Here is a 24,392-nt window from a genome sequence, read left to right as displayed (position 1 = left end):
AGGCTCTGGTCTTAGACTTTCCTCTAGCCTGTGCTGTCTAATGCTGACACGGGAAAGGGGGAGGAGGAGGAAGGGAGGGAGGGAGGGAGAGAGAGAGATTGAGAGAGTCTACAGGAAGGGAATGACTTTCTCAACATGTCCTAGATTGCTAGAATGAAATGAAAATTAATTTAACTCCTAGATATTTCTAACATGAATTAAAAGATGTTTAACACTAAAATACCAAAACAGCATAGTCATTCATAACCCAAAAAAATTCACCATGCCTGCAGCAAATGATAGCTTACGTTTCCTAACACATTCCAGATCCTAGATTGAAAAGGTGAAATGTGTTTAATTCATTTGTCGAATGCAATCTAATATGCATATTAGTGAGCTGATGCAGTGGAGAAAATGGCATTCTGCAAATGATTTTTTAAATGAAGTGCGTTAATTCTATTCCTATTTGTTTGATTGTGAAAGAAGGCTGAATACATCGGCACACACTGTTGGTGTGCAAAAAATCCTCCAAAAAGCTAGCTTTTAAAAAAGTACTTGTGTTCTGAAAGCCTAGTCTGAAGACAGCCACAGTTCTAACCTGTTCTCAGTTTTAAAAAAATGTTTAGGAAGTAAATGAATCCAATGCACCAACACTTTGAAAACGTTAGAGTGGCTGAGTGCAGAGAGGGCGGTCTCTGCAGTGGAGAGAGGGTTAAGAACACCTAGTTGAAATGGGGGAGGGTAGGGACTTCGGATTTACTTAAATATTCATGGGGCTTCCTCCATTTTAATCTTCTCCTTTTTAAAAGATGGCTGTGTTTCCCAGTCTGGCAACCCCACAGGAAAGAAGAATTGCTCCTTCCTTGCAGAGTTCAGCTGAGCAGGACTAATCTAGAGTGGAAACCCCTTCGGCCACCAGGACTATTCATAATTCATAAGGGCTGCAAACCAGCCAGCTGAATACATTTAGACAGGCTCTTGCTCCTTCGTGCAATTCCTGATTTCATTACTCTCTCTGCCAGGAAAGAAGCAGCGAGCGTAGGCTTCTTGTAAGAATGGAGTGTGAAGATGGGCTTTGTTTGGATTAGGAAATGCCCTAAATTTTGGAGACTTTGTCTTTTATAAGCTTTGATTATTTTACCACTGAACCTGCAAGGCTTTCCCCATCCTTTCTCGGGACTGCTCTCTCAGAACAGTGAATTCTTTCCAAGGGATTTGTGGATTGTGGCGAGGAGAGCTTTCCAAAATGCCTGAGGCAAACTATTTGTTATCTGTATCTTGGGGTTACATCAAGGTGGGTTAATTTGATTCTGTTATGTGTCTTTGATAGAATGTGAAACATTTACATCTGTACGCTTTCTGTGAAGTAGCAAACATCTGTAATGATTTCATTTGTGTTGTCACTGAGCCCACTGAGGCTGCTTAGTGTAAAATAACAGCATGTTATATTACATTGTATGTAAATAGACTGTGCTGTATTTTAATTCTATTCTCTTTATGCAGCTCTGTTTGTAAAGGATGCATCTTTTTTTCCTCAGTTTTCTCCTAAACTTTTTACATATATCTCCTCTCACATGGTATTTTCGAGTTAATTTCCAATAAATATATTTTAAAAGTTGTTACATTTTCAAGTGAAATTATCATGACTTCTATTAAAATCCCTTTTCCTACGTTTGCGTCTTCAAAAGAAATCAGATGTTAATTCTAACAAATCTTAAGAAAACCTCTTTTCCCTAAGGTGACGTTGGAATAATTTCACATTAAGGAGGCTTTGTACTTTGCAGAAACAGTATCATTTATTTAATAATACCTGCTCCTCCAATCTCTTGGTTCTTAGTAAAGTTGAAAATATCTGAAGTGATCATTTGCTATTTTTTTAGGTGGTTAACACATTTTTCTTCTTCACATACAGTTCAAGAGAATGCTGAACCGGGAGCTGACACACCTCTCAGAGATGAGCCGATCAGGGAACCAGGTTTCTGAATACATTTCAAATACTTTCTTAGGTAAGATATTAACTGGGAAACCTGTTTCATAATTGAGATTTTTCAGTATTAATCTCTGCAACCCATCAGTGACATCCCTGTGTGAGTCTGGAATGGGGTGAAGTTACAGAAAAAGCCATTTTCAGTAAGAACTAAGGACAACATTTAAGGTTAAAAAAAACTAGCAGAAAGATGTTACAAAGAGAAGAAAAGATTGAAAATACCCATCAAAGACAGAAGGTTATTATAGGCTAATTGTATTTCTGTGAACCTCAGGTCACCCCTTATCCACCCACCCCCTTCCATCATGGCCAAGACATCTGAAAGGTAGGGTGGGGGCGGGTGTTCAGTCATCTAAATCTGAGGGGCCACCCTATTGGCTCTTTTGACATGGTATTCTTTAAATTCTGCCTATAAGTGGGCTTTGAGCAAAAGACTTCCTCTTAGGTGGTTTGTAAGAGATGTGGTTGGAGAATAACTGTGTGGTGATTTGGCCCAGAGGAATAAGCTTTGGAAATAATTTGACTGTTGCTTTGCTGAATTATTTCATAAAGATAAATGGGAAGAAAAGAATGTTCACATCTCTGAAAGATTTGGCTTTCTGCAAGCTGCATCCTTATCTTCCCAATCTGATGTTTGATCTATTGTGCTCTGTTGTCACATTGCTGGTATTTAACTCATGACACTGACAGAAAAGATTTGCATCAAAGATCCTCAACTACTGTCAGGCATCCTGTGTGATACTAGGGATTTCTGAGCTCATGTTTAAAGCCATTCTATTGTATAGTGATATAGTGACCGTATTTGGATTATTTTTTTCTTTAATAAAGATATGTGGGATAGGTGAATCTGTCCTTCAAGGTAAATGGGTAGCATCTAGATTCTGATTCTGTTGACTTTCAAATACTGCTGAATTATGCTCCTTTACCGAACTCCACTATGCAGGGAAATGACCCATTCTTACAGCTGAACATCACACCTCACTTCTTTTTGGCATAGCTACACATCATTAAATCCATGAACATTTGCTTTGGGGCCTTATGGAAACACACACCTCTTCTGGTTTTATTTAAAAAAAAAAAAAACAAAAAAAACAAAAACAGAAACAAAAAAACCCAGTCCTGTTTCTCTAATGCCAGAGCAGTTTCTGCTGTCAGCCAATCAATCTCTGATCAGCCCAGTGCAGAGCTCAAGGCAGTGCTCTGCAGCGGACAGGCAGAGGCACAATTAACAAGTGCTTTTCCAACTGTTTCCAGTATGTGGGTGCCTTCGGCACCTGGTTCTCTCCAGCTGCAGTTACAGCACTTTGGTCAAGGAACAAAGGAGAAGAATTTTCATATATCCCAGCTCCAAGGAGACCTAGCATCTAACTGAACACAAAGTTCAGTTATATATACTGATCCTTTTCTTATGCATTAACCCCCTTCATTCCTTTGAAGACAGTCATCCTCCACTGTCCATTTCAAATGTGCTCTGCTCTGTGCAACACCCAATTACAGTCGTACAGGGACTGTACGTTGAGGAAAACCAATTCTCCAGGTTAATGACTATGGGAGAGAAGAAGAAAATCTTGATTAGTGCAAGAACTCATTTTTGTGCTCATAAACATTGCATTTTAAAATGCCAAAGCTGGGGTGCCTGGGTGGCTCAGTTGGTTAAGCATCCGACTTCGGCTCAAGTCATGATCTCATGGTTTGTGAGTTCGAGCCCTGTGTCGGTCTGTCTCTGTGCTGACAGCTCAGAGGCTGCAGCCTGCTTCGGATTCTGTGTCTGTGTCTCCCTCTCTCTCTGTCCCTCCCCCGCTCACGCTCTGTCTCTGTCTCCCTCTCTCCCAAAAATAAATAAACATTAAAAAATTTCAAAAAAAAAAAATAGAATGCCAGGGCTTATCTGTCTTCCCAGAAGAGACTCTCAGGACTGGAGTAAGGCGGCATGAGCCCTTTGTCATCCGAGACTGTGCAGAGGCAGCTGTCTTACACTTGTAGTCCCTTTCACCATCAGCTTGCCAAGGAAGGCAAGAATTGTTTAGCATACTAATCTTTCTTATCATCGTAGGCTATTAAGTGAGAAAGCTGATAAGATATTAAAGATGAGCTCTCAGGATCAACATTGTGTGTCTCAAGAACAGGCAAAGGTCAACTCTCTCTTGAATATTTCATTTGCCATTTGGCACATCTGTTGAGGAAAACCAATTTTTGGCTTCTCATTAGTCCAAAAAATTAAATTATCAAGAACAAGTTGTTGGGGAAGGTGTTAGAATCTCAATTCTTATAGACTCAGCCTTAGGAAGGTGTGTGTGTGTGTGTGTGTGTGTGTGCGCGCGTGCGCTCAAAGTAGACCTGATCAAACAGACCAGACAGATTAAAATTTTAAATATTCTTGGGAAAATATAGGTAGAAAAAAATCAGTTATATAAACAAAGATACATTATTTGCCTCATCTTACAATGGGAGCCCTGGAATAGATGGCATCCAGATCCCTTCCAACTCTACCATTCCAGGACTGTGCTACAGACTGAGTCTTTCAGTTTTGTTAAGACATACCTGGCAGTCTGGATTCTCTGTAATAGACTGTAGGCTTGCAATTTGACAATCCCGAAAAGCAAACAAACAAACCAGACTTGCTTCCAAACTGCAAATGCAAGACATGGAACTCTGAATCCTGTCTTGTGGGTGAATGTCCCTGGAGAAGAAGCATGAATGCATCTTTCTTTGTAAACTGTCAGATCCGCAAAAGACCCTCATGGCCTTGTCGTCCAATTCCCCCATTTTACTAGAGAGAAAGCGGGCTCAGAAGGGCAAAGGAACCTAGTCAAGATTACCTGGCTATTCTGTTCCTGAGCCAGAGCTAAGGCTTTGCCCTCTTGACTCCCAGACCTAAATACCCTGTCACTTCCTTTAACTAGGAACTCAGACCATCACATTTAAGGGCATTTACATAATAGGTATATTCTTTTGGAGAAAAGTCTGTAGGAATCAAGATTGTTGGACCTAAAAAATAAAATATGTTTATTAACAGTTCCCAGTAATATAAGCGGGTCTTATCAGAGCACGGCAACCATCTTAGGAAAATATGAGAAGACCTTAGCGCTTTAAAATTAAAGAGCATTATTACAGTAAGAGTCCTTGAATGTTAAAATGCATCATCTGGGAAGGAGGGGATCCCTTACTCCAGTGGTCTGCGAAACTTGTGCTGTTTCCATCTAAAGGATGGTGTCTAGATGGAGGAGTTGGAAGGCAGCAAAAGTCCATTTATCAACCAGGCACTTACTGATGCTTATAGGATCATGAGCTCCAGGTTGCTTGGAGAAGTGAGAGGAAGTGAAGCAGGACCTACAGGAAGGAAGCATAGGTAAAGCAAGATATCTAGATATGATATTATAATTTAGTAAATATTTTTACAAACAGAGAAAAGTCATTCTTTTAAATCCCCTACTGTGTCTCAAAGAGTAGAACATGGAATTTCAACGATGCAAGGAAAAGAATTTAGAAATTTTGCATGATTAAATGCTGTGCTCTAATAAGGAAAACACCTCCAGTTATGCCATTAGCAGAGTTTTGACATGACCATTTTTTGCATCTGTTGTTTTTTTTTATTTGTTTTATGCTTATCTGCTATTTCTCCACTGTATTCTAACTGTTCTGTAAGTGTAAATTCAGTGTTTATGGCGATTCTTTAAGTCTGTGTTTCAGGTTATTTCTACATTACACTGGCTAAACTTTTAACAGAGGAATTCAGAATAGGAATAGGGAAGCCTGTCAGTTGTCCCAGTGCCTGTACAGGGAAATACCCATTAGTGTCAAGTTGGTGCTATCTGTGAATAATGACTTTCTTCTTTATTGTAATGGTCCAGACACAGTAGTGGTTCAGCTCAATTACTGGCTGCTGCAAGGAATCTTTAGTTAACACAGGGGAAAGCTGCTGGTCCCACTAGAGCTTTTTACATCTACAGCAGCATAGGGGAATCTAACAGTCTCTTTAATCAGACATGAGGAATGGCAAAGCACTGTCGTCGGGAAAGGCACGGGCTATTGTGGCTTTTCGTTCTAGCAAGAAGTAGTAATTATTAGGAGTGAAGTGACAGAGAGAAAAGTAATGTCAAGAATAATATGATATAGGGGCGCCTGGGTGGCGCAGTCGGTTAAGCGTCCGACTTCAGCCAGGTCACGATCTCGCGGTCCGTGAGTTCACGCCCCGCGTCGGGCTCTGGGCTGATGGCTCAGAGCCTGTTTCTGATTCTGTGTCTCCCTCTCTCTCTGCCCTTCCCCCGTTCATGCTCTGTCTCTCTCTGTGCCAAAAATAAATAAACGTTGAAAAAAAAATTTTTTTTTAAAGAATAATATGATATATAGTGGGTTTTTTGCCAGAGATTGTGAGACCAGAAAGAAATTTGTAACAGGAACCTCAGGGCCTGGGTTTCCATGTATGCTATTAAGTCACCGTGTATGGAACTGAGTAATTGCAAAATAAATATCTGTTGAATAAATTGCCCTTTGAGCTTGGGCAGATTGCTGACTTCATCTGAAAAGTGAGGGTGTGGGATTATTATTGGTTCCCAAACCTGGCTCTGATCGTCAGTGTCACTTAGGAAGCCTTTTTAAAAATACTAATTCAGTAGGACTGGGTGGGGCTCATATTTTTCTAAAGTTCCCTGGGTGCTTCTGATGCTGAACCAGGTTGGAAACCCCTAAACCAACTGAAATGACCACTAAAATTCTTGCCTAGGCCAAAGTCATAGACAGATGAGTCTAGGAGCTTCTGGCACCTGAAGATAATAAGGGGACACTAGGGACAGAGAATACCTCTGCTCCCGGTGTTGATGTGTCCATGGCACTGCTTCTGCCTCCCTGTGCTTGCTTTGCTTTGATGAGTTGTCCACGGGGCCCTGGAAGCAGGCAGAGGACTCTGGGGAAAACATGTGACTATGCCATCATCTTGCAAGAGTTGAAAGCAAATAGTCTGGGTCCCAGCATGCCATCTGGAACCATGTCATTTTCAAATAGAGAAGTTGTCTTTGTCCTCATTTTTACTGTAACAAGCAGAGATGGATGCAGGACCTTGGGAAAGCTGCATTAACTCTTTCAGCCACAGGGTGTCATTTAGTTCAATGAAGTAGCTGTTGAAGCAATTTAATAAATTACTGCCTCAGTGCACACACAAGCATCCCTGTGGCCTGAAAGAATTTGTGCATTTTTTGGGAGTACTCAGGACAAACGCCCCTGTGAAGTGCAATGGAATATTCGGTTGCTGATACTTTTAATAGCATGAAATAGAGGAAAGAACCTCTATAGGAAGGTAGATGTTTTCGTCGCTAATCCTTCCTCTGCTATTACCTTGTTGTAGCAGAATTTTTTTTAATGATTAAATGAGGTCAGCATAAATATTTAACAAGCATCAATATTTTAATAAATCTAATGTCTGTTATAAACGAGAGGCATTGTTTATTATTAATTAGTAGAACGAATACAAATAAAGCATGAAATAAAACTGATATAGTTTTCCTCTAAACCTCAAATGGTGGTGTAATAAGCCAATGTTTAACGTATTTATTTGAAGATTATAAACCATTTGTTTACCTCACTTATATACTGCTCATCTACACTGAAATGATGTCATATCCAGTTAAAGTTGTGTGGGTTTTTTAAATTAAAAAAATTAATACAAATATGATCAAATGAGCAGAACATAAAGTTTTTAGGCACCTGAGTTTGGCTGCATGAACCTTTTCTATTATACAAACATGTAAGTTATTTACTTAAAAAATTGACATATAAATATTGATGACCTCCCTTGAAAATATAGAAGTATAATTCTAAATTACACTACAAATAGAAGGTATGGGATTGAGTCCTGCCTCCACCACTGCTCAATTTATTTAGCTCCTCTAGGCCTCAGTTTTCTTAGCAATAAAATGGAGGAAAAAATTCTCCTATTTTCCCCATCCACCGGACGGATTGTCCTGGAGATCAAGTGAGATAATGTATGGCAGTCCTTTATAAGATGTAAAATCCATTACAGGACATTAGAAGTTATTTTGCATATTGCAGTGGGTTCTCATTGGCACACGTGGGCTGAAAACTGTTTCCCTTTGTTGCAGACAAGCAGAATGATGTGGAGATTCCATCACCCACCCAGAAGGACAGAGAGAAAAAGAAAAAGCAACAGCTCATGACGCAGATAAGCGGAGTGAAAAAACTGATGCACAGTTCAAGCTTAAACAATACAAGCATCTCACGCTTTGGAGTCAACACAGAAAATGAAGATCATCTGGCCAAGGTATGCATGAGCTGGGGGTGTATGTAGTTCTCTGCTCTCCAGCAGGCGGCTGCCCAAAACTATCTACTAGAAAATAGCAGTGATCATGTTGGCTTTGTTATTAAATTGGGTGATAAGAAGGCTGGTGTGGCCTCTTTGTCCATTACTGGGCACCTAATTCAAGACCCTTTTTCTACAACAAAGGACCTTTTATTTTTTTAATTCTGAGCTGGATTTGTAAATGGAAGTTCCTCATGAATGAGAATCCTACCTAAGACACACAGGGAGAATCTGTAGGGAGGCCGCAGACAGGATTGAATCGTCCCAGAGGACCGATCCAGGACTATATGCCAAGGACTAGTTGAAGAATCTGCACTGATTGGTAGAGCCAGAGAAGAAATGAGAAAGATTGATAGCACTGACTCAGAGCCCAAACCCCACTGTGGAGGAAGGCACAGAAAGAATTCACCCGTCCCCCAGTGGGGCGCCTAAGGTGACCCCAAGCTCATCTTGGCCTTGTGACACTAGGTGATGACCTTGCTGTGAGCAAACAGACATTCAGTGAGACTTTCTGAGAGATACCATTACAGCAAGGTTGATCTCACATTGGGTCAAGCCCCTAGGGAGAGCCTGGATCCCTTATTCCGGGCAAGAATTCAGAATGGAATAAATTACTCCTTTAATCATAATCTTGGAATAATCCCACAACACAGGACTGAATAATGTTTCTCCCAGGTCTATGTGTAGCCCAAGAGCTCTAAAATGGAATAATCCGTGGTTGGCGTTTTTCATGACCTTTTACATTAAAGCCGGGTTAACTTCTGCACATTCTAGCCGCTGACTCTCCTGTACCTGGCCCTTTGTGATAATAACCAAAGGGCAAAGCAGTTCCCCTGAGATCATTTTTTAGCTGTTACACAATGGGCCAGTGATCAGTGAAGAGGAGAGACAGGGAAATGGAGCCAGAGGGACTTCTAGCCACTTGCAACTACCTCTGAATACAGCTTGGTTGAGGACTGATGTGGCAAAAACAGGTCAACAACTAAATCTGTAAATTAGACACACACTGTCCTTTTTCTGAAAAAATATACAGAAACATGTAACTAAAATGTAGAGGGCACCCAACCTCCTAGGCCATTCCATCTTCAAATCTTCATGCAACTAGAATACTCTAAATAGACACTCTAAAGACTTAGCCAACCATTGTCCAAAAACTAAATAAAAATAATGACATATGCTGATAAAACGGTACTTATTCCTAAATTCTTCTAATTTTGATTATAGGAGCTGGAAGATCTGAACAAATGGGGCCTTAACATCTTCAATGTGGCTGGATATTCACACAATAGGCCCCTCACATGCATCATGTATGCCATATTCCAGGTGAGTAAAAAGGAGAGAGTATTGCTTATTCAATTATATGGCTCTTAATAATTTTTTTTTCCATCCCAGTTTACTTTGACTTTTCTTCATTTTTGGACATCCACTTATTTATTTTCTAATCCATTTTACTACATAGGAAAGAGACCTCCTAAAGACATTCAAAATCTCATCTGATACATTTGTAACCTACATGATGACTTTAGAAGACCATTACCATTCTGATGTGGCGTATCATAACAGCCTACATGCTGCTGATGTAGCCCAGTCAACCCATGTTCTTCTTTCTACGCCAGCATTAGATGTGAGTAGTTGTGATCTGTTTTGCATAACTGCCCATCCTCTTTAAAATACAAGCTATCCAACATGTAATATATTTACAGAAATAATTGCACCTGCTTGAACTGGTTCTTTATTATGTATAACATCTATTAATTGGGTTACTAATAACAACGAAAGGCATTTCTACTCTGCTTCCCAATATCAGCATAACCCTCTCTTTACATCTCTCACAACTGAAAAATTATTTAATTGTTAAGCAATTAACAGGTGCTTTATTTTTTATTGTATCTCCAGTATCTGGTAAGTGTCCAGTTCATCATCTAGTATGTAGTATATCCCCAATATGCATGTACTGATCTGAATTGCCCACACCATCCCAAGCACTGTGAGAGATAACACAGAAACATAATATAAAATGTCCTACCTTGTTCCTGTTAGGTATAAGCATCCACAGACTTATCCTCCTAAGAATTCATAAAGGCAATTCTATGAGCTTTTTGAAGAAAAAGTAACTGAATATCTAGAAGTAAGGATTTAATAATGCTGAACCAGTGTTCCCTTTTGCTAGACATCTTGCTAGACAGTGGCTGTGGCTCCTTTCTTCGTAGATTAATGCATTTTCATACCCCAACATTAGCAGCAATGTGCCTAGCAGGCCATGATCTTCCTTGACAAACAGCAATGGTAGTCAGATACCTCTAAACTGTGCAGGCTCAATGCAGGAGGGGACTTGCCAACCCCTGTCCAGCCCTACCTACCTTGACAGATTTGGTTTGGAAGGTCAAGAAAGATTAAACTGACTACAAGTCTATTGCTTGGGTTCCATATTTCCTGAGAAAAGAAATCCAAGAAAACTTGGGGAAGTGACATAGAGCTAAGATTGTTTTATCCCCTAAAGGAGAGAACCAGTATTATTTTTATGTTCTATATAAATTATAGGATTATAGAGTGGGCCAACACGGTTTATCAACTACCCACTGTTATTGATAGGATACCTATTGTGTAGCCAGAAATTGACCACAGGGACCACACATGTTTAGAGAAGGAAGAGCTCAGTGGGTCTTTGAGCAATTAGTCTTCATGGAAGAGGTGGAAGCTGAGCTGGCATTTGCAGGATCAGAAGATTTAGGATGAGGAAAGATATTTCAGCCAGAGCAAGATCATTTAGTCAGAAGGAATATATACCTGCACAAATAGTAGGTTTAAATTATTGTGTACAAGTCAGGGCGGAGGAGGCTTCAAAACATGGCATGAAGGAGTAGAGCAGTGGGGCATTCAGTTTTACTTCTTAAAATGTTCTCAGATCTTGCCCGTAGTAAACAATTACTGGATAAGAATCGAAGGAACGGATGGAAGAATGAGTGAACATATGAAAGCATCTGATCTCACTACAAATTTAGCTTTGGGAAATAACTTATTGCCAATCTTATGAGTTTAGAATTTAGCCTTTCTTCTGTAAGTTACTGAGCCTGAAAACATGAAGGTTGTTATATGTCAGAGCAGAGCCAGTCTGACTTGCTTCTTTGACTTCTGTGTGCTTGTGTTACATAAGCACCATTCTGCCCTACCACTTATCCAAGAAACAAACATCAGACCCCATCTGAAGCATGGTGCTAAGGCCTTCCTACAGGCTTGATGTGGGTATGGGCTTCAGCCATTTTTCCTTTCACATGATGATGGATAGAATCTACATTTATTTAATGTATTGAGACCTTACATAAATCAGCAGACAGTCCTTCTCCCAGCAAGAGTGAAATGCATACTTTAATATGAAGCTGAATAAGCAGGATACAGGCCAATGGGATACGGAGTTAAATGTGCTCGTTTCGCTCTGCAGGCTGTCTTCACAGATTTGGAAATTCTGGCCGCCATTTTTGCAGCTGCTATCCATGATGTTGATCACCCTGGAGTCTCCAACCAGTTTCTCATCAACACAAGTGAGTTCACTACTAGAATAGTCACTTGAGATGATTGTATGATTCATTGCTTCATTTTTCCCCCTAATGTTTTCATTATGGATGACAATAAGGGTAATAATGAGGTAATCCTCCATTCCACTCAAGCCAGTCAGACCTTTCCTGGGTACTGTGTCCAGTCCGGCAACACAATTTTTGAGCTGCGTGGAGAACTTGGAAAGGGTCAGAGGGGAGCCATAAAAAGTACTCAACATTTGGAAAATACAGTACGTGAGGAAAGAGTAACAGATGTGGAATTATTCAGTAAGGACAAGGAAAGGCTTGGGGATAATGTGATAATGATTTTCAGTGTTATGCAGGGCTCTCACATAGAATATGGTGACCCACTAGCGTCCCTCTCTACTGAGGAAGCAGGCCCAAATATTGTGTCTGAGCATGGGAACCTCTAAACAGAAATAAAACTAAAAGGAAGCACTGGAATGCTTGGTTTGTAGTAGTGAAGATGACCCCAGTGACATTTAAGGCTGGTCCAGCCTTAGGACCTCAAGCTGTACTCAGTGCTTTTGTCATGCTGCAAATACTTAGTATCCATGGCAGTGAAAATCCATGAATTTGGGGCACTTGGGTGGATTGGTCGGTTAAGTGTCTAACTCTTGATTTCAGTTCAGGTCATGATCTCATGGTTCATGAGATCGAGCCCCACGTAGGGCTCTGTGCTGACAGTGCAGTGCATGCTTGGGATTCTCTCTCCCTCTGTCTCTGCCCCTCCCCTGCTCATGCTTGAACCCTCTCTCAAAATAAATAAATCCTAAAAAATAAAATAAAATCCATGAATTTTCTCAGCTAGCGCACTCTTTCTAAATGCTAAAAATGCAAGTACTTTTTCTTCTGAGAATATTGGTTATCTAGTTGTGGTCATAATTAACATCAAGTGTTGATGGTTTTATAGGAATGTTTGAGCTACTTACCATGTAAGAGTTTCTGTCCTACTTTATCAGAATATCTGGATAATCTAGGTGTAGGGTAGATTCCTTATTTAACCTTGTTCTTCTACTGAAAGAATATAAACTTTGGGCAACTACTTGGCTGCTGGATTGTATCAGCTGGCATAATGTGGTGTCACAAATCAAACCATATACGGGCCAGTTAGCTTCACACAGAAAAGTGGTCTTTCTGTTACAGCCACCTACAACACTAGAGCCCACAAAGCCAGTTTGCAGATCTGGGATTGATCACAGGGTGAACAGGGCAGAAATGCTAAAATGACCTCATATATCCTACCGTCCATTCTGAGACTGTAAGGCAAAGCACACAGTTAAAGCAATGGTATATGAGTGACCACATCTGCAATTAGGAACCTATTGCCATCACTTGGCTATTATTCTTTATTAAGAGAAAATGTTCCTTTCAGAATTTGTTGACCATATTCTCCAGTGCAGACCAGGTCTCTGCCTAATGAAAGATGTCTATGACTCTTCTGCATGAAAGGCAGGCTGGAAGCTATAGTTTAGGTATGCAGATCTTGCCATTTCTGAGATATAGGGCCAGAGGACAGAAAATCTGACATCAAAATTGTTCTTAAAAATTATTGTTTTGTTACCATGTTTGTAGAAAGTTCCAAAAAAGCTAAATTATTTGGATAAAACAAAATTCCACACTCACACTATTAACATCTTTGAAAATCAAAAACTCACAATTGACAGAACTGGGGAACCTATAAGAAAGTGAGATAGTTTGAAAATCCTAATGCATTTGATAAAGTTTAGTAGCATTTTCAGTTTATTCTTTTCCAAAGCAAAAAAGTGTGTGAAGACATAAAGGAAACTACAAACTGAGATAAAACATGCCCTTACCTAATGTTGAATTCTTCATCTGGAGTGAAGAAGGAGAAAAAGAATTTTAAAATACCATGAATTTTAGTCAAAGAGAAAGCTTACGCACCAGTATCTATGACAAGCATGATTTGCTTGGGAACGGGCTACTACCTTTTGGAGGAGGAAACTGTGTCTCTGATGAGAAATGACATGTGAATCTTGGTTCCTAACATTTGGAGAGAACTAAATCTGATTTCACACTGAAGTAATGCCAACATTAGAATTATACCCCTTTGTTCTTAAGTCATCCTTTTTCCTTGTTTATTAGACTCAGAACTTGCTTTGATGTATAATGATGAATCTGTGTTGGAAAACCATCACCTTGCCGTGGGTTTCAAACTGCTGCAAGAAGAACACTGTGATATCTTCCAGAATCTCACCAAGAAGCAACGCCAGACACTCAGGAAAATGGTTATCGACATGGTAAGACTTCCTTTCTACATCCCTCACTTACTTTTCCCTGCCAAGGACAAGAAACTCCATTCTCTTCAATGAACTGAGTTTATTGAGAGTTTCATTTTATTTCTACCCTAGGTGTTAGCAACTGATATGTCCAAACATATGAGCCTGCTGGCAGACCTGAAAACAATGGTGGAAACAAAGAAAGTTACAAGTTCAGGTGTTCTTCTCCTGGACAACTATACGGATCGTATACAGGTATTTGATGAAAGCCTTTGATTTAACACAAAGCCAAACCAAACTAAATTAAACAATTAAAAAATGAAACCAAACGTCAGTTCAGTTAGTCGCATATCTGGTTATTATTGCAACTTGGACTTACTTTAAGAACAAGGAAAATGGACATTCAAGCGTATCCTCTAATTATGAAGAAAAACATAACGCTATTTATTGAATTTCTTAGTTCTAAAAATAAATGGCAAAATTCATTTGTAATAGGGGATACGTGACTGCTGGGCCCAAAAGCTCGTGTTTGGATATAAATCCCATTGACTTGAAGATTGTTAGGTCTGTTTTGATTATACAAACTGCCATCAGCTGGTCTCTTTCCACAAGTGGAAAATATGAAGACATCTACTTTTGAGTAATTCTTCGCATTTTTTCCAAACTGGGGAAGGGAAATGATGGCAGCATTTGACCTCTAATGTCCCTTCCAGTTTTTACATTCAATGACTATCAGTCTGAGAAGACACACATTTTCCCTTTCGGGACTCCTGTGATGGTAAATAACCAAGTCTGGCCAGCACCATTGTAGGACTGCTTTTTTGGTGTACTCACCACAATTATAAGGCAACTACAGTGTTCTTGGGTTGGGTACCAAGTGTACTAGTACAAGAGGAACGAGATGTTCTGGTAGTATTTACACCTGATTTTCCAGGATTTCTAAAACTTGATGATTTCAGGTCCTTCGCAACATGGTACACTGTGCAGACCTAAGCAACCCCACCAAGTCCTTGGAATTATATCGGCAGTGGACAGACCGCATCATGGAGGAGTTCTTCCAGCAGGGAGACAAAGAGCGGGAGAGGGGAATGGAGATTAGCCCAATGTGTGATAAGCACACAGCTTCTGTGGAAAAATCCCAGGTATCTAATATGCAATTTTCGAAGTTTCTGTGAGCTCTGCAGATTGTAGAACTGGAAGGTTCTATCAAATTCCTGAAGCTATAAGGAAGCAACTACCCATTTAGTTCCATTTTACTCGTGACTCATTTGCCTTCTCCATTATACTCAGTTTCACAGGGTGGATACAAAGCAGTCCTCAGAAACCCGTCAAAGTGTGGTCTGTGTATCCTCAAGCAGTTTAGGGAGTTGTCTATGACCTGAACTCAGAGCTACTCAGAGCTACTACCTCCCCACACCCATCTCTCCAGATTTCTCTTACCCCTATCCTTATCCAAGAGCTCTACCCTTCATCCTTGCTTCCCCCACCCTGGATCTGCTGCCCCTCCATAATCAAGTGCACTGCCAAGTGTGGATTTCATTCCACACACCTCCTCCACCTCACAGTCGACGCCCTGTCCTGTGTCCCCTTCCAAGGTTGCTTCTCCACATCTGAGAACATGTTGACATCTTCTGATCATGTCTAGAGCTACAGATTCCCTATGTGCTGAGGAATAGGGACAATATGCTGGAGTCTAGAGGATGCAGAAATACCTCAGATACCTCTAGCTGCAGAGTATATAGCACTAGAAGTATCGATATCCCCACAAAGGCTTCAGGACCTGCTGAAATGTTGTGTTTTACAGAGCAACAAATGACCTGAGCAAGGTAGTCATGATTGAGAATAGGTCTATAGGCTATTCAAGGTCTTTATCACAAAAACATTAGGAGGGCTTTTTGTTAGTGTGTATCCTCTTTCTCCACTACTTGCCACCCCCCAATTTACACATACTTGTAATATCGATGCAGAGTTCCCTTGTAATTATTATTTTGCTGTTTCTTAAAGAAACCCAATCAAATGAGTTTAATATCTGTGAACGTGCTCTAAAAGGCTAATATACTCTAAAAATGCACGGTAATATTAACTTATCAGGGCCAAATCAAATCCCCTAAAGCCTTAATTAGAGTAATGAATTAATTAACTAAAATAATGCCTGTTTATTATCAACAGTGGTGTTTTATATTTTTATGGTGTTCTATATGATTTTCTACACATTTCCCCCTACGTGGCCCTATTTGAACCTCCAAACAGCTTTGTGAGATAGAGCAGCTATTTTCCCAGTGTATCAGGTGGAGAAGCTATCCCCTGGCTCATTTCACCAGCTCTTTAGTGACCCAGCTACCCTCCACCCAGAGCTCTTTACTCTCCATCACTGTAGACAAGTCTCCCTGTTGCCATGACATCGAGGCCCACTCTGGTGTTTCCCGCAGATGAGCTCTAGCAAGCATTGTCTGAGTAGTCTGGCAATAAAGCCCTTGACTAGGTGCTCTTAGGATTTGTAGAGCTCTCTCTGACCCAGGGCCTAGGAAATAAGTGGCTAGAAGCTAGCTTTCAAAAAAAGTGCCAATCATTTAGCAGAAGCAAAACAAATGAAGAAAGGAAATGACCGCACTGCATTTAGCTGATTCCATTTTCTCCATTGCCTTGAGCTTATTTTTTCAGGTCCCTGGAAAACACCTTGAAAATAGTCTCTAAAATTCATTAAATACAAATAATGAAGTAAAAGGGAGTGAGTGGAAGCAAGAGAAATAACTGAATCATCTGCACACAAGTTCACGTAACTAATGCAGATCAGAGATGTCCCAACTTTGGTGTGAGTTGTGTTAAGATTAGGGAAGCACCAGGGAGAAGGAGGAGATAGGTCGATAGATAGATGATAGATAATGATAGATAGGTAGATAGATAGATAGATAGATAGATAAAAGTTGATAGATATAAATAATAGGTACATATAGATACAAAAGAGTCACATAGGAACTTTGATCTATGAGATGATTTACCAAAAAACAGAATGCTGTTAAAGGAAAGGTTTCCAGTAGTGTGGAAAGATAGCTATATCATGTCCCATGGGCACGTAGAAGTTGCTCTTGCTCATTTACCTCGGAATCTGGACCCAACATCTCTCCAGTTCCCCAGACCAGGACAGGGGAATTCCATTCCCTCATTCAACTTGTGCCTATTCTTTCTCACAACCTGCCCCCACCCCCAGTGTTTCCTGTTTGTCCGACAATGGAGAGGTCAGCATAAGGCCACTGAGCCAGCTCATGCAGGATGCATAGCCCCTGTGTAAACCATAACAGAGCCATAGCCTCATATTTATTCACAGGAACACTAGCAAAGGAACTGCTTAATTGTTTTTATTTTCCCTCCTTTCTCCTGATGGAAGTGACTATACCCTGTGGGATCTAAGACAATTGCAGACTTGTCCACAGAGGGGATCTTTGTTTGTTTAGGGTCTTGAAGTATCTTCAGATGTTTTACCATACTCGTCTACAAACAAGAGCCTTCCACTCTGAGAAATTTCAGAGTAGTCAGGGGCTGTCTCCCCTTCCTTTTGGAATAGCGGCATATTTTAAATTTATCAGGAAAAGAATGTCGAGTCAGAACTCATTAGACCTGGAGCTTCCTTCTTTGTGGAATGACTCACAGAATCCAAGTAGTGACAAAGTCATTCCCAGTCAGGTTTACATCCAGACTTCTTATCTGGCACACGTGAAAGGAAAAGTAGTCAGTTATAGTGAGACGAACACAGGCTCTGGGATCAGACAAAACTGGGCCTAAGTTCCAGCTCCACTGCTTAAGCTAAGTTCCAGCTCCTCCAGGCTCTGTGATCTCTGACAAGATATTTCATCTCAATGAGTGTTAGTTTCCTCCTTTGTAAACTGCGGGTAACAGTACTTCCTCTGTGGACTTAAGAGCGATAACTTGGATATTAGATCCAGGGGAGGGTGTATCATGTAGTATATACTGAAATACAGAATCCATTATTATTGATCCCCCTTGGGTTGTTGTGGCTCTTTCTTTACCTAGAAACCAGGATAGTTTGTTAGGTTTTCAAGAGTCCATCACAATAACTGGAGTGTAACTTTATTTTCTTCCAGGTTGGTTTCATTGACTACATTGTCCATCCACTCTGGGAGACCTGGGCAGATCTGGTGCAGCCTGATGCCCAGGACATTCTGGACACGTTAGAAGATAATAGAAACTGGTATCAGAGCATGATACCGCAGAGTCCCTCCCCACCACTGGACGAGCAGAACAGAGACTGTCAGGGTCTGATGGAGAAGTTTCAATTTGAACTGACCCTTGAAGAGGAGGATTCCGAAGGCCCTGAAAAAGAGGGAGAGGGTCACGACTATTTCAGCAGCACAAAGACACTTTGCGTGATTGATCCTGAACATAGGGATTCACTAAGAGGGACTGATGTAGACATTGTGACAGAAGACAAGTCCCCTATCGACACATAATTGCCTTCTCCGTGTGGAGATGAACATTCCACCTTTGACAAGCATGCCAGCTGTATGGTAGGGCCAGCCCATCACGGGGGCCTGGGCCTGCACGGGACAAGGGCCATGTGGCCTTCCCAGTTACTTGAGTTTGGAGCCAGAATGCGAGACCATGAAGCAGATAGCAGTTCAGAAAATTCCACGGCTGACTTGCCTTGCCTGCAAGCTTAGTGGAGAGCTGAAGCTTTATCTGGTACTGGAGGCCAAGATCAGATCCTGAGTAAATGGCTTGAAAATAGAAGACACAAAACTGAGAGATTTTTCTGCACTAAGTTTTGGGAATCTGTCCCCTCTAGTGACTGAACTGACTGATTAATAACTTCATTTATAAATCTGCTCACCTGTCCCCTTGTCTGCCAACCTGTGTGCCTTTTTTGTAAAACATTTTCACGTCTTTAAAATGCCTGTTGAATACCTAGGGTTTAGTATCAACTTCTACACAGATAAGCGTTCAAAGTGGACATAAACTTTTTTGACTCTTTCTGGGAAAAAAAAAAAAAGGAAAGCAAATGGTCTTCCTTCTTTCTTGGGCAATATCTTTCACTTTCCTACAGTTACTTTTGCAAATAGAAAGGACACGCTTCTAACCACATTCTACTTCCTTCCCTTATTGTCCCATCCAGCTTGACGGTTGCCCGTATAACTTATCTCTGTTTGCCTGCTTACAGCAGTATTTTTTCTCCTCTTAGAACTTCACTTCTTGTGCTGCAAACAGAATAAAGTGAGCAAACTAAGAGGTAGGAAAGGGTAATTGTGTTGTTCACAGTAACAGTCTGTGTAAAATTCAGCTCCATTAGGCAGCGCACCATGTTGTGTCCTGAACCCCTGGGCCGCTGGGTGCTGCACGGTCCCCATCCTATCCCCTCCCCCCATTAGTCTCCACCCAGTTACCCTGTTTTCAATTGGATGCTGCCGTCTTTCTCTTGCACTGCCTTCTGCGCTAACACCTCCATTTCTGTTTATAACAGTATATTTATTACTTAATGTATATAATGTAATGTTTTGTAAGTTATTAATTTATATATCTAACATTGCCTGCCAATGGTGGTGTTACATTTGTGTAGAAAACTCTGCCTAAGAGTTGCGACTTTTCTTGTCACGTTTTTGTATTGTGTATTATATAACCTGGACATCGCTTAAGAGAGACATACGACCCCTTCCCCAGTGAGGACGTTCGTGGGCTTTTATTCAGAAGGTCTGCCCTCTTCCCCATCTGAGTTGCTAATACTGCACAACCCCTTTGTGAACCAGTTTTGGAAACAGGATTCTCACATTAGATACTAAATGGTTTATACTGAGCTTTTACTTTTGTATAGTTTGATAGGGGTAGGGGGCAATGGGATGTAGTTTTCACCCATGTTCTATCCAAATCTGTGTATGCATGAATTGGGTTATAACTGGGTTCTACTATAATTGTGGCTTTGGTTTAAACAGTAACACTACATTTGCTCGCAGGTGGTTCTTCTGAGTGTTCCCAAACTACTGACTTTGAAAGCCTCTTGCCTGCCATTAAGCAGGAATGTCATGTTCCCATTAATTACAAAAAAAACACAATAAAACAATGTGAATTTTATAATAAAATGTGAACTGATGTAGTAAATTATGCAAATGTGAAGCTTCCGATAACACTTGTTCGGCCTCATACTGACTTCAGTCTCCGTGTGTAAAATATATTTCATGCTTTCAGTTCAGCATTGTAACTCACTAGTTAAAGAAATGGCACAAACGTGCATGACCGATGGGTTTGTATGTCTATGAACACTGCATTATTTCAGGTGGACATTTTATTGTTTTCAAAAGTTTCTCACAATGTATGTTATAATAGTATTATTATTATTATATATTGTGCTCAAATGCATTCGTAAGAGACTTTTATATGAAAGTGAATAAACAAAAGCATGATTAGATTAGACTATAGGCCCAATTATTTTGTGGTTAGTTCTGACCTATTAAAAGCAGATCTTTTTTTTCTCTTCTCTCCTACCATACCCCACGAAGAAAACCAACTACTTTGCCTGGCCAACCCCGCAACTGAAGTTTCAGAATCTGTGTCCAAAAAGTCCCCTAGCTTGGAACGTTTCACGTTTTCTTAGCAAATATCCATGCAGCTCAATGATGCGGGAAGGGAGGTGGTAAAGAAAACAAACAAAACCACTTTAAGAATCTGAAGAGTTTAATCCACTAGATGAATAAAGGGACTCTCCAGCTTGGCTGAGTCCTCCAGAAAAATGAATCATGGAACCAGAGAACATTAGCTTCATGTCATCAGATGGTCCCACTGATTCATTTGACGAAGAATCTGAGGTCCAAAGAGTCATCTTCAAGCACCATTGACAGAGTACTGGTTGACTCTCAGTGGTCTTTTCGACCATTCATGGAGTCTCCTATTGGTCATATGGTTATGTTTTTCTTTATGGAAAGAGCTATATAAATAGCATAGGCAAAAATACATAAACACTTTGTTGAAATTTTAAAATCAGCTTTAAAAAAATTTTACCCTGGGATGCCTGGGTGGCTCAGTTGGTTAAGCGTCTGACTTCGGCTTAGGTCATGATCTCATGGCTTGTGGGTTAAGCCCTGTGTCCAGCTCTGTGCTAACAGCTCAGAGCCTGGAGCCTGCTTCGGATTCTGTGTCTCCTTCTCTCTCTGCCCCTCCCCTTGTCATGCCCCCACCCGTCTTTCAAAAATAAATAAACATTAAAAAAATTTATCCTAAGAAGTGTGTGTGTGTGTGTGTGTGTGTATGGTAAGGAAGGCCACAAATAGGAATCAGTGGATAACGCATAATATTTTAACCACAGGGAACTGGCTTGTGAACAAGTAAATGGATCTGTCTAGAAGCATTCCAGTCAATAACCTGAAATTAGTGAATTTCTTTACAAAGACAAGACATGCAACTTTGCAGAACCAGTCTGCCAGGTTGCAGAGCTAATGTGCATAGCATTTAGCTACCATCCCTGATTTCTGATTCCATCGCCATCATCTCTGAGCTCTTACAGATTAAGTGACAAAGTGAATAGGTTAGCATAGTCACAGGTGTGACTTTTATAATGTTTATAGCTATAAATATTTATAAATATGCACAGGCATGTTTTCTACAGAGAAATGGGTTTTAATCCTTGCTGTAAATGAGAATTACTTGGGGAATACTTTTTTTTTTTTTTTTTTTTTTTTACTATTAATGTTTGGGCCTCACCCACACTCCCAGATTCTGTTTGAACTGGTCTTGAGTACAGCTTGGGCACCAGATTTTTCTGATTCTCCCAGGTAATCATAATATGCAATCTAAGTAGAGAGCCACTGCTCCTGAAGAGAGGGCCATGCTTGTGGCTAAAGCTTTTTGTGAGTCTGTTCAAGGTGCTATAATAAAGCACCACAGACTGGGTGGATGAACAACAGAAGTTTATTTCTCACAGTTCTGGAGGCTGGTCCAAGATCAAGGTGCCAGCATAGTTAGGTTCTGGGAAGGGCCCCCTTCCTGCATCATAGCCGCTACCTTCTTGCTGTGTCCTCACTTGATAGAGAGGGCTACAGATCTCTCTGGACCCTTTTATTATCATAAGGGCACTAATCCCATCCATGGGCCCCACCCTCATGACTTAAGCACCTCCCAAAGTCCTCACCTCCTAATACCATCATCTTTGGGAGTTAGGATTTCAACAGATAAATTTGGGGGGAGGGGCAGACACAAACATCCAGGCCATAGCAACTTTCTTTGACTGCAACTATCTTCAGATACTGTGCATCCACCATGGCCAGATGCCAGGTCAGGTACATAGATGAGACCAGGCATCAGAGATGAGTAACACAGAGCTTTACATTCCAGGAGCTTGCAGTCGGCTATGTTGCTCACCATCTGCCGTGCGGAACACAAAATCATAATTATGTTCTCAGGAAAACCACAATGAAGATAAATCTAAAAGAAAGTTAATCATCTGGTTCTAGAACATAGATAATAAATGTAACCATTCTCTTATCTATGATGGCATATCAGTGTTCCTGATTGCAGGGAGCAACTGCGAAGCAGAAATTACTATGGCATCTTTGCCAAGGCTGAGGGTGATACCTTAGTACTTACCAAAATGTGTAGGCCAATTTATAGAGTCAGAAACTGTCAGAGTTCCACAGCGTGGCCTTCCCTTGGTATTCTCCCACAGGCTTATTGTGACATGTGTTGGAAGTCATGGAAATTCTCAGTCCACTGAAGGAAGCCTAATGGAGTTCAAGTGAAAAAGGGTGGTTTATTTCATGGATTCTGGAGGCAAGTGGCCTGGGTTTAAATCCTAACTCCTCCATTTACTAGCCACACAATCTTAGACAAGTCACCTACTCTCTGGGTTTCAGTAAAATGGGGATTATTCATTTGTCAGGTGGGGGGTAATAATTCCAGGACTTTCCCACCATTCCATTGCTACTTCTCTGAGTGCATGTCTTAGTTATTGATCAAATCAATGATCATGAGCCTTAAAACCCGTGAAATCAAGGTAAGGCAGGAAGGCTAGCAAATTCCCTTTATAAACCCAACATTAATGCATCCTGTACCCCTTAAAAAGGATTCATCAAGCTGGTTATCTCCCACATTCTTCAAGATTCACATCAGGTGCCCTCCTACAGGAAGCTTCTTTGATCCCTAAGGTTGGAATAAGGACTCTTGGAATGCAGAAGCTCCTAGAACATCCTGTGCTTTACCTGTGTAATTAGCTGTGTAACCTTGAGCAAGTCACTTAACCCTCCTGTGCCTTAGCTTTATCGTCTATAAAATAAAGAATAATACCTAGATTATAGTGGGTTATGCAAGAATTACATGAGTTGATATACATAAAAATCTGAAATGTTATAATCATGAAAACCTAATGCTACTAAAGTCAAGTTTTTCTCTTTTCCAAAAGACTGTAACTCAATGAAGTCAAAAGCTGGAGCTTATTCCCTGTTAAATTTCCAGCATCCAATCCAATATCTGAAACAAATATGCTTTTGTCAAACTGTACTGAATCAAATGGTTTTATGCAAGGGTAAAATGCAACCTCATGCTTTTCAAACCAAAAAATAAGGTGTTGGTTTCTGAGTCCTGGAATGATAAAGCCATATAATTTCCTCAGAGATCATCTGGTCTACCCCTTTACTTTTATAAATAAAGAAACTGAGGCTTAGAGATGGCCAGTGACCCGCCTGAGATCAGTGTATTAATGTTGTAGAGCCTCAGTAAACAAGTACTGCAAACCAGGGGTCTTAAACAATGGAAATTTGTTGTCTCACAGTTCTGCAGGCTAGAAGTCCAAGGTTATGGTGGTGTCAGGGTCAATTCATTCTGAGAGCTATGAAAGACAATCTGTGTATGCCTCTCCCCTCACTTCTAGTAACTGGGGGAATCTGACATTCTTGGCTTCTAGATGCTGCACCCTAATCTCGGCCTTCATGTTTACATGGCATTCTCTGTGTTTATGTGCCTGCACCCAAATTCCCCCTTTTTATAAGGACACCAGTCATAATGGGTTAAGGGCCCGCCCTACTCTGATATGACTTCATTTTAACTCATTATATCTAGAACGACCCTGTTTCCAAATAAAGTCACATTCTGAGGTACTGGGGGTTAGGACTCCAACATGTAAATCTGAGGGGGGGATATAATTCAGCCCATAACACACAGTCACTCACCAGAAGTTTTCCTAATTTCTTAGTTGTCTTTTGGCAACATCATGGGGTTTGGGAGCCTTAGACACCCATTCAACTTCTCTGCACCTCAAACTTCTCTCTAAAATCAGAGGAAGAGACTACATGTCTGAACAGGTACTACCTAGCTATAAAAAGTTTAAT

General features: G+C 40.6%; 1 protein-coding gene across 2 annotated transcripts in view; it reads left to right on the top strand.

Moving 5' to 3' along the window:
* Nucleotides 1-20,490, top strand: part of PDE4B (phosphodiesterase 4B) — a 361,788-nt gene extending 341,298 nt beyond the window's left edge. For both annotated transcript variants that reach the window (XM_047870731.1, XM_047870733.1), the window contains 9 exons: nt 1,892-1,985; nt 8,062-8,240; nt 9,504-9,602; nt 9,739-9,903; nt 11,719-11,818; nt 13,940-14,094; nt 14,206-14,328; nt 15,033-15,215; nt 18,174-20,490. In XM_047870731.1, the coding sequence (XP_047726687.1) occupies nt 1,892-1,985; nt 8,062-8,240; nt 9,504-9,602; nt 9,739-9,903; nt 11,719-11,818; nt 13,940-14,094; nt 14,206-14,328; nt 15,033-15,215; nt 18,174-18,539 (1,464 nt within the window). In that variant the 3' untranslated portion in view covers nt 18,540-20,490. The remainder of the gene's footprint in view (nt 1-1,891; nt 1,986-8,061; nt 8,241-9,503; nt 9,603-9,738; nt 9,904-11,718; nt 11,819-13,939; nt 14,095-14,205; nt 14,329-15,032; nt 15,216-18,173) is intronic.
* The last annotated feature ends 3,902 nt before the right edge of the window (nt 20,491-24,392 follow it).

This window comes from Prionailurus viverrinus, chromosome C1, assembly GCF_022837055.1.
Source record: "Prionailurus viverrinus isolate Anna chromosome C1, UM_Priviv_1.0, whole genome shotgun sequence".
NCBI lineage: Eukaryota > Metazoa > Chordata > Mammalia > Carnivora > Felidae > Prionailurus > Prionailurus viverrinus.
The sequence above is the reverse complement of the archived record's forward strand: the minus strand, read 5'-3'. Positions and strand labels throughout refer to the sequence as shown.